General features: G+C 35.3%; 1 protein-coding gene across 3 annotated transcripts in view; it reads left to right on the top strand.

Annotated features, from left to right (window-relative positions):
- The window catches only part of LOC149423102 (V-type proton ATPase 116 kDa subunit a 1-like), a 33253-nt gene extending 16246 nt beyond the window's left edge, over nucleotides 1–17007 (top strand). For 2 of the 3 annotated variants that reach the window (XM_089632481.1, XM_089632484.1), the window contains exons 5-17: nucleotides 3686–3812; nucleotides 4385–4564; nucleotides 5079–5291; nucleotides 6019–6169; nucleotides 6883–7022; nucleotides 7297–7533; nucleotides 7686–7795; nucleotides 8097–8245; nucleotides 10290–10510; nucleotides 12155–12280; nucleotides 13705–13831; nucleotides 13953–14085; nucleotides 15422–17007. In XM_089632481.1, the coding sequence (XP_089488607.1) occupies nucleotides 3686–3812; nucleotides 4385–4564; nucleotides 5079–5291; nucleotides 6019–6169; nucleotides 6883–7022; nucleotides 7297–7533; nucleotides 7686–7795; nucleotides 8097–8245; nucleotides 10290–10510; nucleotides 12155–12280; nucleotides 13705–13831; nucleotides 13953–14085; nucleotides 15422–15527 (2020 nt within the window). In that variant the 3' untranslated portion in view covers nucleotides 15528–17007. The remainder of the gene's footprint in view (nucleotides 1–3685; nucleotides 3813–4384; nucleotides 4565–5078; nucleotides 5292–6018; nucleotides 6170–6882; nucleotides 7023–7296; nucleotides 7534–7685; nucleotides 7796–8096; nucleotides 8246–10289; nucleotides 10511–12154; nucleotides 12281–13704; nucleotides 13832–13952; nucleotides 14086–15421) is intronic. The other variant, XM_089632482.1, reaches the window with a different exon arrangement.
- Nucleotides 17008–17360: the final 353 nt, after the last annotated feature.

Raw genomic sequence — 17360 nt, 5'->3', positions numbered from 1 at the left:
TAAGAAAAACGTGCGTTAAAAATTTTAATATATCTAAATTATATTTTTATTTATAACCAGCTGTACCCCGCCACGCGTTGCTGTGGCTCAGTCTGTCTGTACAGACAGAGAAAAAATAAAGCGTGTTGCTTTTACGTCCAACAGATGGCGCTGTTTTTTCACAAAAAGCATGTTTTTACCTGTCACAGGTGCAGGGCCGGCCTTACGCAATTGGAGCAATCACACCTACAGTAACACATGGTCATTGAGATTGTTTTTCACAAAAATTGCGCTACACAAACCTAGGCGTCGGTTTTGACAAGGGGCGTCTAATTTTTACTCGTGCCAGGCGCCGCCACAGGCGACATCTATATAGTATAGATATATAAAAACACATGCTTATTCAAATGCAACGTCGTCTCAAAATTTCAAAGCAATCAGTGAAGAACTTTTGGAGATTTAAGATTTTGAACAAACGAACATTTACATTTTTATTTATATACAGATAATAAAATGTATTTATCACCTTTCAAAAGCAGTTTTTAGTTTAAGATAAGTTCAGAAATATTAATTTTATTACAGTAGAAATACTATTATTTAGTAGAAATACTCTGACCTTCTGTCAAAATATGGCTAAGACTGTTAACTTCTTTTGATACCGTTTTCAATATAAATAATATTCATCAAAACCACAGACATGAATATATAGAATATTAATTTCTAATTAAAGGTGAGGGGTAAAATCAACTGTTGAAGAACGAAGGGGGTAAAGCTGACTGTGATTCGTCAATAAATCAATCTGACAGTATATAGGCATCTCGCATTATAATATCACCATTTAGTTTTTAAAAGTAAAATCTGCTTTTGAATGAATAGACATTTTTACATGGGAGCGCAAATTACTCGCCACGTTATGAACAAATTTGCGAAGTCCAAATTTGGCAAAAAAAAATTTCTTCTATTTTCAGAGTCGAATATTTTGTTTACGTATTTAGTTAAGACACTTTTATAAGTGTTCATAATTTACTTCCCAGTCACAACGATGCGCACACTTGGGAATCGCTACATTCGACCAATGTTGGTTCGATGTGATAGTATATGTTTCTACAACTGATTCATATTATTTGACGTGAATAAGCTTAAAATGATGCTTACATATGGAATGTAATACGACAATTGGGTTTATTCTCTTTTTCACATCTATTTTTAGAAGTTTTCATATCACAAGCCACTATTTTGCTGTGTTATTTCATAAAATGCCTCGACCATAGCTCGACGCTAGTTCGAACTAGAACGATGACGTCACATTCTCAAGATTCACGGGAAGCCATACGCGAGCCCAGCCGGCTCCAATGGAACCGGTATGGGGAGTGGGGAATAATACGCTTTTAATCACTTAGGGCAGGTCTACTAATATTCATATGTCTATGATCAAAACATTTTTTTTAGAAATAGAATTGAATGATTATTTTTATAAAAATGAATGCATGAGGCTTTCTTTTGCAGGCTATTCATTATTAAAGGATTAACATTTAAAATTTAAACAAACAGTCACATACTTCCTAGGATGAATATTCCCAGAATTTAACTTTTTTTTGTATTACATAAAATCGTTAAGTTTGAGTTTAAAAGAAATATATTTAAAGAGTGATAAATTGTAATGCCAGTTGTTTTTAAGCATAAGTGCTTTAATTAAAGCGGCCGACAATTATTCACTGCTGAAACAATAAGCATTACGAGTGCAGAGCACTTCCTCTAATAAGAGTACCGAAAAAAATAATGATTAACTAATTATTGCAAAGCATTCACACAACACACAGACAAACAAGTCATGTGGTTTGGCCTGGTATTTTTGTAATAAATTGGTGTGGAGAATTTCGTACTTGCAATAGCGAGCCGTTATATGTCTACATGATTGATTACACATGCGAACTGAGTTCAAAAATCGCATTCTCACATGTATGACCCAAATTGACGAGAGCTGTATAAACAGACTTACAAATATATTGTTTATGTTGTTGAAAAAGACTAGCTAATCATTTTTAAATGTATCTTTTTAGTTGACGTGTCCAAACACGAATATTTTAAGGTTTGATGAAACACCAATTCCAGCAATCTATTCATTTAATTATCTATTAACTATTTATGAAAAAAAAAGAAGACTCGATGGAGGTCAATAAAATACGTGATATGAAATACGAGAATCTATGTTAAACTGTTGGTTTATTATTGAACTGCAATTCGCAACAGTAGATTAAAAAAAATTATTGACAATTACGACAATATGTAATTTAAACCGTCAAGCCTCTGGCATATTCTGTCAGAATTTGTATGTATTTGCGCTTTGCAATAAAATCCATATAATTTAAATATTTCTGAAAATTAAAAACTCTTTTAAAAAGGTGATGAAATACATTTTCAAATTTTTTTATTAGAAATCTTAGTATATAAAAATTCAGCCTGAGCATGTTTATGTCTTGCAAAACTCGAAAAGTAGTGGTCCGATGTTGCTGAAAATTTCAAAGTTTGTTCTTATTAGTGCCAGGAGTGTTTAGAGAGGGGTTTTAATGCTAGAAGAAGTCGTGGACACCCGAGGAATAGTTAACGCAGTATCTCTGCATCGGAATGAGATACGGATTCGAATTAAAGTCAATGTAATGTAGTTTTTTAACAGTTACATTGTGGTATACAGTAGTGAATGGTGGAAGCAGTCGGAGAAAGAGTTTAGCAATAGCAAAGCATTGCGGAGTCCAATAGAAACAAATAATTTTTTTAAATTTTAAAAGTGCTCGCATTACATTTTTTCATCTAAAAACTGAACTAAAATTACTGATTAGAACACTGTTTATGAGATAAATGTATTATAAACATTAATATGTCATCACATTTTTGTCATTTTATAAAATAAGAAAAAAATTCATATAACTTTCATATTTTTTTTCTAAAATTGCAGTTGGAACCTTTGGTTTCAAAGATGTGTAAATTTTAATCATTTTGTTGTTGTTAATTTCTAGATTGGATTATAAAATGTGGTGTTTTCTCTTTCTAACTCAGTTTAGATAATTTTTCTCACCATGAGATTAAGGGAGACACAAAGTTTTCTATGAGACCAAATGGGTTTATCAAAAAATCGAATAAATTATCCTGAGGGGTTAAGAACAATTATTGTAAATTACATTGGTTGGCACATGAACAGCCTTATAAAAAAATGTGGTGTAAATATTACACGGCACGTAAAGTCAGAACAGTGAAAAACTTGACTTATTACCATGGCGTTTCTTTGGTTAAAACGGTCTTAAATCAGGCTCAAGGACGGCTTTACCATACTAACGTTGAACAGGCGCATAAGAATCTAATTAGTAAGACGGTTAAGATATTTGTTGTTATGGCGGTAAATCATGAATTTAGAATAAAACCTGTCAATCTAGTAGATTAATATTTATTTTTAATCTGCCCATCCTAATAGAATATTATGTAATAAAAACATGTCTTGAATCCCGGAAAATAACATTCAAATATTACTCACGGTAAGTAAAATTATTTCTCGCAATAAAGAAAGATTTTAAAATTTGAAATATTCTAAAATAATAAAATTCTCTCTGGAAGAACGTATTGATGTTCCATTTTGTATTGATATTGTAGCATTTTTATGTTGACTTGGCAAAGGCTAGAACAAATAAATAAGTATGTATTGATTGGTGTGTAGCTTTGTGGCTGGGGTGATATTGCGTGAGAGGATCCCCCCCTTTGAGCGCATGCTGTGGAGGGCATGCCGAGGAAATGTGTTCCTGCGTCAGGCAGAGATCGAGACTCCTCTGGAAGATCCGGCTACTGTAAGTTCTAATATTCATCTATTTATACTATTGATACTCCAGATCCTATGCATCTGTATCATATTGTAGAATAACAGTATCTATTGATTTTATTTAGCAAGTTGCATCGAGAACTTAACACCTTTGTCTTGAAAACTGTAGTAATGTTACCTCATGGGTTTTTTTTTACCCCATGCACGGGCTGCCTTGGTGAAGGGCGTATCTATAAACAGTGTTTGGACTTGCCAGGAAAGCATCCACTTGCTAGCTACGAATGGAAGTACTGCCATCTCTAATATTCAAAGAGAACTGTAGAGATTTTCCTTGGAAACATGGAAACTTGCATATTACACAATATGTGTATGAACTTTTAAAATTTTAAATTTTAATACACAATATTCTTTTGGCAGTAGTCCAGTCCCTTCAATAAAATTCACTGGGACGTGTCCTGTCTAACACTACACCAGGCTGGTCACTGGGTGTTCAGCAATGTCACCAAGTTCCATAACTTGGTTCCCGAGCCTTCTTCCCATTGAATCGGTGTGTAATTGCTTTAATATTCTTGTTCTAATATGTATGTTATTTAATGACAGGGTGACCAAGAAGTCTTCAAGTCCGTGTTCATCATCTTCTTCCAAGGAGACCAGTTGAAGACCCGCGTGAAGAAGATCTGCGAGGGCTTCCGCGCCACCCTGTACCCCTGCCCCGAGGCCCCGGCCGACCGCAGAGAGATGGCCATGGGAGTCATGACCCGCATCGAGGATCTGAACACGGTACAATTTCTCTTATGGTTACTGTCGAGTCATAGATGTTTCTTCTGGGGGCTTCTCCTGTAGCAAGATCTCCTATCCTCCCTTTGATATCACTTGTTTAAATGATAATGATCTATATTTTAAACCTGTCAATACAGCTATAATGTAAGCAAAAGAATGCGCACAGATTCATATTTCCTGCCATGTGCAGAAAGGGCGTGGTTTATTAGTAGTTCGCCAGCGTTCGTTGGTGGCTTGCCACACGCTCTCACCACCCGCCCCTTTATTACGGACGACACTAGAGAATGATCTTTTGTTTTTGGTTGAACAATAGCTGAGTCTCAAAAGCGTTGATATCCCACCCAGGCATCGCAGATTCAATCCTCTGCTAGCTAGTCCTCCATCATTGAATAAGCACCATTTTCCGCTATTAATGATGGAAGTAGGAGGATTTTATATATTGTCAGGTTGTTGGTAAGAAATGTTTGTCTCTCTATTTTAAGCATCTATCTCAAGCTGACGTTACTTTTACCAGGTCCTCGGGCAGACGCAGGACCACCGTCACCGTGTGCTCGTTGCCGCCGCTAAGAACATCAAGAACTGGTTTGTGAAGGTGCGCAAGATCAAGGCCATCTACCACACCCTGAACCTGTTCAACCTCGACGTGACGCAGAAGTGCCTCATCGCCGAGTGCTGGGTGCCGGCCCTGGACCTGGAGACCATCCAACTGGCACTGCGCAGGGGAACGGTATGAACTCTTATACATTATATGAATATCTAATACATTGAAATTCTCTTATGCTTTTAATGTACCCACAGGAAATAAATGCAGTGAAATTATCTTATTAGATTTTTAAGAGACCACAATAAATACAATGAAACTCTCTTATAAATGTTTTTTAGCTCTTGGTGTGCCGACCCTTCATTTTCACTGTCTGCCAGCTGATTCTATTTTCAAATAACTTATGTGGTTTTTGATAAATTTTACCATTGTACCAAGATAATGTGTTTATATATTTATAAAAATAGTGTGTAATCTACAATAAGTAGTTTCCCAGAATAGCTCAGATAAATAAATTTTTGATTATGCCAATTTGAAAAGAGGTTAAGGATCGGGAAATAATACAGTCAAATCCATTCATAAGGATCTTAATCGCTCCATAATCCATATGGGTACATTTTACAAAAACAATTATTCAAAAAAACAAATAATTTGTTACGAATATAAAATCAGCTACCGATACTTTTAAATACATAATTTTTTATCAGTCTCGTATCAAAGTGAAACCTGTCCCAAATAAAAGTTTTTTTATTCATAATTTTACAATAGATTTTAAATAAATAATAAACAAGTTTTTAGGAAATGTGGAAATCAAAACGTTCATAATAATGTTTTTTTAATAATACAGTTGTCTTTGATATGCGCATACAATGGTTATTTAATTATTTTGTTAATATTATTCGTTCAATTATAGGAGAGAAGTGGAAGCTCTGTGCCGCCCATTTTAAACAGAATGGAGACGTTTGAAGATCCTCCGACTTACAACCGGACCAATAAGTTCACCTTCGCTTTCCAAACTCTTATCAACGCTTACGGAATAGCGTCCTACCGTGAGGTTAATCCAGGTAAGATTAACACCTTTTTATTAGTAACCAAATGTTATAATAAAATTATTATAATAACAGTACAAGTATCATTATTTAATTTATGTTGTAAAAGCTTGCACAGCTCATTGGTAGTTGACAACTTCTGGAATCGTTACCTATCACCAAAAGATAATTGAAGTTTAACCTTTTAGCCGCATTAACTATCTCAGGTTTCTGCATACCCCCATGCAGAACTTTTTTGGTGATCAAAGTTGACGTATCGAGGGATAATATATGGCAGCGTATGAATGTTGATTTCTTGCTGTGGCAACTGTTGATATGATAGCTGAAAAATTAAAGCTATTGAGTCCTATGATGAAGTGCCATAACAGTGCTCTATAACATACTTTTTTACCATGTTAATGTTACCTAAATTTGCATAATTCTAGTTGAACTTAATATGAACTTTTATAAAAGTTTTATTATATGATTTTTACTGGAATTATCCTTTTTTTATTATGAATGGCTGATGTAGCATCGAACCCAGGATTTTACATTGGCTTTTAGTCTCTTTACTCTTTATCTCCGATTATGCTATCTGTATTGCATTTCAGGAACCCAACCCCCACAGATAATGAAGGATTACACTGTACATGAAATAACAAAACTTCGTTGTTGAAATATGTTTCTACATATAATATAATTTACTGGGGCCGAAGATGCAAGTGATTTTTTTTTTTTTCATTTTGCAGCTCCATACACGATTATTACCTTCCCATTCTTATTCGCTGTCATGTTCGGAGATTTGGGTCACGGAGCCATCCTGGGATTGTTTGGTTTGTGGATGGTTCTCAAGGAGAAACCGCTTGCAGCCCAGAAGTCTGATAGCGAGGTGAGCCTTTTCTAATTAATTATGACATAACCAAACCTATAAATTAGGGTACGACATTTGTGGCTGCGGTACCTCACCATTTACCTGTGGTCCTCCATTCTTCCCATCCAGATTCAATCCTCTTCCACACAGTCTATCCGCCTCTTCCTCGGTCTGCCTTTGAGGCACTTCCACTGAGATCCTAACATAGTCTTTTAGATCTACAGAATCTTACATCAGCATGTAGATAGTAAAAATGCTTTCATCATAATTTATTGTTAAACTTTGTTTTTAGATCTGGAACATTTTCTTTGGAGGCCGTTACATCATTCTTCTGATGGGCATCTTTTCAATGTACACCGGCCTGATTTACAATGACATCTTCTCCAAGAGTTTGAACATATTTGGATCGTATTGGCGGCACAACTACACCAGGTCTACGCTACACGATAATCCAAAGCTTCAGTTGAACCCTGACTCGGATGACTATTACCAGGTTCCTTATCCATTTGGAATGGATCCTGTCTGGCAGGTAAGAAGTTATTTTCGTTTTGTATTTTATAAAGAAAATTATGTCTACAGTATAGTCAAATCTGAATACAGGAAAACCATTTAAACGTTTTTCTGCTAACTAAACCTCTCCCTTTTTTCATGTACATATATATATTATTATTATTTTTTCAGCTTGCGGAGAACAAGATCATCTTCCAAAACGCTTTCAAGATGAAGATTTCCATCATTATTGGTGTCATCCACATGTTGTTTGGCGTTTCTTTGTCTCTCTGGAATAATCTGTGAGTTTATTGAATCAAACAATTATTATTAACCCGTATTGTGCGGCTGGCTATATTTGCAGTCCAGTGAAATTATGACTACCTTGAGGTGCAGTGTCTGAAGCTATGTTTGAAATGTTTTGGATGTATTTCGTTGCTGTCAATAAAAATTCCAAACTAAAAAGTTGACATTGTAGAAGTGTGTAAATTTTTAAATGTTATATGTAATAGGATTTGAACAAATTACCAAATTTCATCTGTCTCATAGGGGTTAAATGAATTTTGATTTATTCAATTTGAACAAAATAATCTTTTTTTCTAGGTACTTTAAGAAAAGGCTGGACACTCTGTACCAATTCCTTCCCCAAGTGATCTTCCTGACTTTCCTGTTCTTCTACATGGTGCTCATGATCTTCATCAAGTGGGTGAAATACGGAGCTACTCCCGGACACTATGGCTCCCAGGAACCAGGTACTGATAATACAGACCTCAATCTTACTACACGGTGAAACTCTCTTAAAAGGTTTATGCCTTATGTTAAACCTGGGATATATTAGACCATTTTCATGTTCAAAAACAAGGATCTTGCCACTCTGCCACTGAGGTCTTCGAGCATTATGTAATTCAACACTTCTGTTAGTTATGTACAGCCTGACTGTGCATACTTGATTCTAGCTTTCGAATACAGTGAATCGCTCTTAATCCATCCCATCCAAAGTTATTTTGACTGAAACTGACCACAGCAACTAAATTAATTGTTGGGCGAACGTGTCCTGAATTTATTGATGTAGTAAAAATGACATTACTCTTGGTTTTTATTTAATACAAATTTCATTTTTTAATACAAGATAAATTAAATTAACACATTTTGATCGGGCAGTTTTCGGCCGCGTACTAGTGCTGGTAACGGGTGATTTTTCGCATAATTTCGCGCTAACGTAGACCTCTAAAAAAATTGCGATAACTTCAAAAATATTTGTTTGATTTCAATAATTCTTTTTGCAAATTATTTATTTTATTACATTAAGTAATGTATTCTTCATCGTTAAACTAGTGCAGAATTTCACATAAAGTAGGAAAGTTTTGAAAAAAATAATATTTTTTTTACATAACATCCTTTATTTTACAAATTATACACAAAAATCATTTCTAAATGTAAAATAAAAATTATTATTGCATGGCTACAACCCTACAGACGCTATATAGCGAAAACTCAAATATATTGGAACCCGTATTTTAACGTGACCCGCGCTCCACTAACAATCTATCAAAAACGTATAAATATGTGATCCGCTCTCTAGCATTAATTTGCTAAAAACGTATTAATACGTGATCCGATTACAATGTGTTAACTTTAAAAATTAAAAAAAATTACGTAAGATGAATACTACTGTTTACGTAAAAATAAACATTTTGTCAAGAGGCTTAAATTATAGCGGCGAGAAGATCTTCTAAGATAGCCGCCCTAAATTGTGGCGGCTCGGACGGAATGGGTTAAGAAGTTTTCATGCTTAAGAAGTTGTTTTTTCAGTCCCTTGAAGTCCGAAATTATAAAAACGCCTGATATATCGGACAATCCTTTTAAATTTGGCTATCAAAGAAAGCAACATTTTGTTATGCATCTTTCCTTTATACATACCGGTTAGTGGACGAATGGTCCAAATGAATGGTCGTCTTGAATAATAAGGCTAGCAGATTCTTCAATAGTGACCAGCTGCTAACCCTGTACAAATTTCAACAATTGCATTTGGAAGCCACCTCTAGACTGGAGCCCCAAAATACTTGATTGACAATCCGTTGTTAACAGACCGATTGCCATCTCTAATGCACTGTAAGTCTTATTCTACCGGTATTTTAATGAAGCCTGCTCTAGAGAGCTAACAGCTTGATCCCCGGTGTACATGCGTGAAACTCGATGAGCACGAGCGGAACCCGATTGCCATCTCTAATGCACTGTAAGTCTTATTCTACCGGTATTTTAATGAAGCCTGCTCTAGAGAGCTAACAGCTTGATCCCCGGTGTACATGCGTGAAACTCGATGAGCACGAGCGGAACACCCATTCACAGTTGATGTTGGCATCATGAGAACGAATCGTTTCTTTGACTTTTTTTTGTGTAAGTCGACTCGTATGTGGAACAAGCTACCGGCATCTGTTTTTCCTCCTTCATGTAATCCGGGCCTCTTCAAGACCAAGATTAATAAATCCCTTCCTACAGCCCCTATAATATCCCGCCTCACAACTGCCAACCGGGTGGCGATATAGTTCTTCTCACTTTACACTGTTTAGACAGGGACGGTCTTGTGTAGTGTCACATCATTTTTTTATTTTTAAAAGCATCAAAAGTTCCCAACCAGGCGCAGCGGGCTCAGTCCTCCATCATTCATCTGTGTACAGCCAACATTTTCCACCCAAAACCAGAGGAATTCAAAGTTTGTCAGTTAATTCGCAATGGGAATGTTTGTCTTTTTTATAATAACAATGTGTGTAATTAAAACAATTTTTTTTTCTTCAGAATTCCTTGAGACTTCCCCATACTGCGCCCCGTCCATTCTCATCATGTTCATCAACATGGTGCTGTTCAAGAAAAACCCAAGGAGGGAGCACTGCCAGGAGGTGATGTACGCCGGCCAGGACGGGCTGCAGAAGTTCCTCGTGATCATAGCTGTCATCTGCGTTCCCATCATGCTGTTTGCCAAGCCCTACTTTGTGCTGCAAGAACATAAGAAGCGCACTGTAAGTTTTCATTGTTAACTAACAAACTAACCATCACGCCGTTTCCCCGCAGGGGTTGGCAGAGAGGACGGACCGCCAAACAACTCGGTCTTGGCACACACTCCTTGCCTCATTCACATTCATACATACTCTTCTATTGTTCTGACTCTTGACATGGCCCGACTCAAGTATCTGATTCACTTGGTCGTGCCATGTCTTCCTCGGGTGTCCCCGACTTCTGCTACCATTCAAATTTGCATTGTATATTCTCCTTACACTCCTTTCTTCGCTCATTCGTTCTACATGCCCAAACCATCTAAGCGTCCCTTTCTTGATCTTACTCATTACGCTTACATCAGCCTTGCACTCTTTGCGGATCTCCACATTCCTCACACGATCATACATTTTGTTGAATGACTTGTGTCCTTATCTTCAATTTTCCTTACTTTTATGTAAAGCCATTTTGATAAAGTCTGTCAATATTTTATTTTTTATTGTAATGTATATCTATTCTAAAACTGCCATAATAACATTCTGTTATGTACCCACATACTAAAATTTTAACCTCTGAACAACTTAAAAATCAACGTACCCGCAGCTCCCAGACTTGTTCATCTTATATGATATTCATCTTCTTCCCTTTGGCCTATTCAAGTTGGGGACCCATTGCTTCAGCAAGGTGCCTCAAGGGGCCCTAGTACGATCAATCGATAAAACTCTATATCAATGTGATATTGATTAAACCAGTTGTCTATGGTTATTGCGGTTTGTGCGAGCACCGTCAACAATTGATACAAAATACGGCCAGGGTAGACAAAAACCATATAATTTAGTGCGGCCTCTTAGGAGTTAGATAAGCTTCGTTTAACTACTGCCAATATACACAACTTTTTAATAATGTCATTCGTTATGCAAAATTACTGACTTATTAAAGAACAGAGGCAGACCAATGAAGCTCGTAGAATTGAATGACTCCGTGTATGTGCTTAATTGAATAAGCACATACACGTTAAGAATAATCCGTTTTAGCTTGGAGAAAGATATCACGAGCTATGGCTAAAGACCTCATTGGCCATTTAACTCCCTTTTTAGTGTCAAAAACTAAATGTGGCCTGCCAATGTATATCAAAGTGAGCGTATTTAATCTTAGTAAAAAATGTATGTAAATCGGCGAAAATCGATCTTTAAAATTTTTGTTATTAGTATTATCTTCTTCTACAATGATTGACGTTTGGGAATGCCATCCATTGACAATACCCGCCAGTGTGGCTATCGTATGGCTATTTCTTATCTATTTCATTGTCAATATCAGCTTGACTATGGGCATGTAACAAGCGCAACCGTGCTCGGGAAACTGATATAAAATCGTTCTCAGTTAAACTTTTCTACCTGATATTGTTAAGTTATCGATTTGATCTTGCTAGGGCCCCTTGTGGCCTTCGCTCTCCTATTTCAGCGGAATCCTTCCATTTCACGCCCAGCCTCTAGAGTTGCTTTTCCCAACCATTACCTGGGGAGGCCCACTGGGCATCTAGCAGCACATGTTAAATGATAAATCCATGTTTATATATTTTTGCGCTGCGCCGGAACTATGTAATTGTATCGTGTATCTCAAGGTTGTCCCAGTGAAAACAAAGGTTAATATTCTTGCAATGTTTTGTTTAGGAGAATCACCAGCCCATGCACAATGGAGAGAATGGTGATGTCGGTGCAAACGGTCAAGTTGTTCCTCCTGTCGATGGTCACAAGGCCGGCCAAGAGGAGGACATGCAAGAGATGTTCATTCATCAGGTGAGCCTTTTGAACTCTTCCTACAAACAATGTTGAATGGGCAAAGTAGCCTCTTAGCACACCCAACATCTTTGGGAGAGTCTAACATACAATTAGTCCTGCTTACGTTATCCTCTATTTTGCTTACACTACTAAAGTAGAACCCCGTTAATTTATCAATTTATTTTCGAAATATGCCCTTTTTTTTCATATGAAGTTCTTCTGTAATAGGTAAAATAGATTAGTCCTGCTCACCCTATTGCAAGTTGAACATCTTTTTTTGTTTACTTAACATGCAGGGGCCGACAAGAAACTTTAATAAATAGAAAGGTATTACCTAAAGCTAAAACTAACCTAAAACTAACCCTACACTTGCCTATAAACTTAATGGAACACCTCTAAAAGCAGTGACAATACAACAAGACTTAGGAGTTACCATATCACAGGACTTGAAATGGGAACCACACATCGCTGGAATTGTGAAAAGAGCAAATTCACTAACATATCTAATCAGGAAAACCTTCCTTGACCTAACACCGGGCATGATGTTAAAAATATATAAAACATATGTGCGACCTCTCCTGGAATATGCTTTCCAAATATGGAGTCCTTACTTCGCAAAGGATATAAATCTGTTAGAGAGAGTACAGAGACGTTTCACTAAAATACCAAGAGCTCTGAAACATCTACGATACGAATATAGACTCAAGGAACTAAGATTACCAACCTTACAAGAAAGAAGAGAAAGGGGTGACTTGATCGAGACTTTCAAAATTTTATCTGGACATTACAGTTGCCCTAGCATCCAAGAAATCTTCACTACTAATAAAAATATAAATCTCCGTGGACACTCAAAAAAAATTACCAAAACGCCTTTTGCATCTAATCCTAGAAAACACTTCCTTGCAAATAGAGTAGTGGATGCTTGGAACAAACTCCCACAACATGTCATCGATGCAACAAATATAATATAACTTATATCCTCTATGGGATGTGTGGGATTGCACTAACCTCCCCACATCCTGGAATAAAGAATTTATTATTATTATTATTATTATAAATCAATTCAAAGCTCTATTGGATTCACATTTGGAGAGAAGAAAGGACTTAATTCAAACTTAAAACAACTCAATTACTGTCAAACTTGTTGTGAAATCAGATATGAGCGCATCTGCTCATTACATAATAATAATAATAATAAAGGCAAAACGAACGTACAAGATCGACGCTGCTTTTGCAGTGCTTCATACCGTGCGTGGGCACGATTCATGGCAGGGGTTAAAATTCAGTTATTTATTTGGCTCTAATATGGTCACCATTGAAGATTTGCATTAATGTTGATTTGAATTAAACCAGTGCCTGGGAAACCTTCTCGGTTATAAATGAGTTATTGTGTGATGTGTTTAATATTTATTGTACCTAAGTATGTTTTTATTTTATTTTAGGCTATTCACACCATTGAGTATGTCCTGGGAAGTGTATCGCACACAGCATCCTACCTGCGCCTGTGGGCCCTGTCTTTGGCCCACGCCCAGCTGGCCGAGGTGCTCTGGAACATGGTCATGCGCAACGGTAACGATTATGCCATTCTATCCTAAAATATTCAACAGTGTCTGTTAGTCTTGAATTTTAATAAAAATGGAACCATTATTTTTCATTATGTGTGAACTTAAATGTTTTATGTGTGATTTAGGTCTTGTCTTCGAAGGATGGTTTGGTGGAGTAGCCCTGTGGATTGTATTCTCCATCTGGGCAGTGCTCACCGTCAGCATCCTGGTGCTGATGGAGGGACTGTCAGCCTTTCTCCACACCCTTCGCTTGCACTGGTATGTTCTATCTTATCAACTATTCAAATCCATTCATATTTCAATCCAGTATACAGTAAAAAAATTGGATTGCATTTCATGTTTTCATGTCAAAAAGCGAAAATCCCATATCATTTATACATTTTCACAAATAATATTTACTCCAATTTACGATTTTTTTTAAATTTCTGTACCCGTTTTGTCAGTTTTACATACCTGCTGTACCTGAAAATATCGCTAAAACTAGACTACCTGGTCAACATTTTTCTGCAAAGGCAACATTATATTATAATACAACCATAATTGAGTAGCGGAAAATCATAACAAATTAACCTCTCAGACAAAGACTTTTATTTACTGTGTGTTCCTTTGAGAACTGTCAAAACGTGAAAATTTTTGTGTTATTTACGAGTTTTGCTAAAAGCTTCATAACTCACGTTTTGGGAAACGTAGCCTCATTCTAAAAAATGTTTTGGAAAGATTATGAAATTCACTATCGTATCATGTTATTATACGTAAATATTTGCGTTTCTAAATATACATTTTATGAAAATGTCAAAAATATGTAAAAATCGCTGACCATTATTTCAAAGCCGTGAAAAATGTACTTTTTTCTGAGTATCATAAAGAAATAACACTTTATATATTGAAGAAATATAGTTAAAAACTATTAGTCACCTCAAAATATTAACCGTCCAAACTAAAATATTTTTAATAAATTATTTAGAAACGCAATAAATTATGAACGAACAAGATGACAGATCCAATCGGCTTAGATAATGCACCTCTACGTTCCATAGATATTCTTGAATACAGACGCGTAGCGTTATTCATTATCGATACTCTGTTTTTTAAATCATGGCAATCCGTATACTAGTGATGGAAATAAATCGATTTTTGTAAAATCTCGCGCGTTTACGTGAAAAGACGTTCTAATGTCTTGACCGCTATTATCATATTTACGTCTTTTGACGTTCTAATGTTCTGAGTGGTTAAGATGAAAATAGTAGTTTTGAGTAAAAAGTGTTCAAAATTTTGCATGTAGCTAAAACCTACAAAAGCTATATTTACACAATTCACCATGGCTTCAATAATGCGTTAAAAAATATGAAAAAAATTCAATGTAAGTGGCCTATTATGCAGTGAGAATCTACTTAAAACCATAGATACCTCTATAAAATTAGGTAAGCAAACTCAGCACTCTGCAGTTATCCTTTCTCACTCAGTTTATATCGAACCCACAATTTGTGCAAATGAGACAGCAATAAATTCACAGGTCAGAAAACTCGGCAGTCATTCGTTCTCACTCAGTTTATCAAACCATAATGTGTGCTAATGTTATTATTATATTTTGCAGGGTTGAGTTTCAGAGTAAGTTCTACGAGGGCCAGGGCCACAGCTTCCAGCCCTTCGCTTTTGAAGTCATCCTGGACATGGCTTCACAGGAAGTTGTCGTAGAATAATGTATTAATTAATCCCCAATCTCTTTACCCCTTGCTGTGAACTTTTATGTGAACGTGTATTTTTTGTGAATTCTGCTATTAAAAGAGATTCCTCTTTGTCGCTTTTTAGAGCATAGCTACAGAAGTTACATAAATGGCAAATAACCCTTATGTTTAATTTAAAAGATTTAATAAATACCTTGTCTCCATGCATCCAGTAGTTTCCAGAATTTGGTACCTTTATGAGACCAGTATTTGTACGCGGTGTCCGGAAACTCATAATACAAGCGGGAAACTTGTGAATCTACATCACAGAGAAACCAAAATAAATCAAATAAAATTTCTGAGCATGGATTAAAAAAAAAACATTAAAAATTCAGCAGCCAAAGGGTATGAATTATGGTATGTTATGCTTCGATGCATTTAAAAATACACTGATAAAAACGAAAGCTTTTAAATCAGAAAAGTTATATGTACCACAAAATCGACTCCAAATGTCACGTAAATTTATCAGTTTCTCAATTGTACTTCGAGTTTCCGAACACTGTATTTGTGAATTCCTCTATCAATTTTTGATTCTAGTTCCACACTTTTTGTCCCTTTTTAGATCAAAGTAACAGTAGTTACGTAAATGGCAAATTTCTTGAAAATGCAAAAAAAAAATACATATATGGACCTATGCTTCTATGCACAAAATGTGTACATATTTATTTGATACTTTTAGGAGTCCTGTACACATTTTTGGCAGTTGACGTCTTTTCTGGAACTAATCCCACTGTTGTAAGTTTGTTTGAACCCTGGAAACTCAGGATGTTAATATAATATAATTATGTCAGGATTCTAATGTATAATTAAGCGTATGAACTATGACTTACCCAACCTAATATTATTTAAGCTATAAAATTTGATTTATATAATTTTTTTACAAAAATTTAATTGGACCCAATCTTGAATTTGATTTTTATTTTAGGGTTAGTTAAAGTATTTTTTATTCATATTATTACAATTGTGGTTACAATCAGATTTGATTTTACTGAAATATAGTTTCTTGCATGACAATAAATACAACATATAATTCACCTTTGATATTATTCAGAATCTAGAGTAGTCTCTGAAAGAGGGAACAAAATGACATTTTAAATTGATTTAAATTTTTTAATCCTGCATTTTTTTTTTCCAAAAAGTAGTTTATTTATTGTATTCTTATTACATTATTAAAACTTAATATGAATGTTAGCACTTCTTAAATAATAATACTGTAGCTAAAATTATTGCATGTTGTTTGTAGAGTTTCACATTCAAATGTTTGAGTCAACTCAGTATGTAGTAATTGTTCTGATAAATTCACATATATTTACCATACATTAATTATAATCTCATTTTGCGATTAGGTACTTACAGAAATTATATCTATTTAAAATTCCATTAATGTATGATGCTTATTAACAAATTAAAAGTATGTACTTATATGTAGTTCTTCATGTGAATAATGATAAACTGTTCTTGCCATTTAAACCTTGACAATTTCTAAACAACACTTAAAATTTAATGGAATTATTATGTAATCAATAAAATTTTATCTGCATTTCATCATGTGTTTTTTATTTGAAGTGAAAACTGTAAAGCAAGCTACGGGGCGGGTCATATCTTAAAATGAGTCGCATGTAACATGCATACATCAAAGAAGATACTGCATTTTTGGTTACCGCAGCAGAATACAATGTGTTGTGGTTTTTTTCTCTCCTGAACAATTTGTTTCATGCCACATTATATGCGGCATTGCCTGCCAAACGATATTATTGTCACATGAATTATGTTATAAAATTGTGTTAATTTAGCGAATACATAGAATGC

Source organism: Hesperophylax consimilis, chromosome 6 (genome assembly GCF_061612785.1).
Source record: "Hesperophylax consimilis isolate HC1 chromosome 6, BYU_Hcon_1.0, whole genome shotgun sequence".
Taxonomy (NCBI): domain Eukaryota; kingdom Metazoa; phylum Arthropoda; class Insecta; order Trichoptera; family Limnephilidae; genus Hesperophylax; species Hesperophylax consimilis.
Note: the sequence above shows the minus strand (reverse complement) of the source record. Positions and strands in the feature narration are given on the sequence as shown.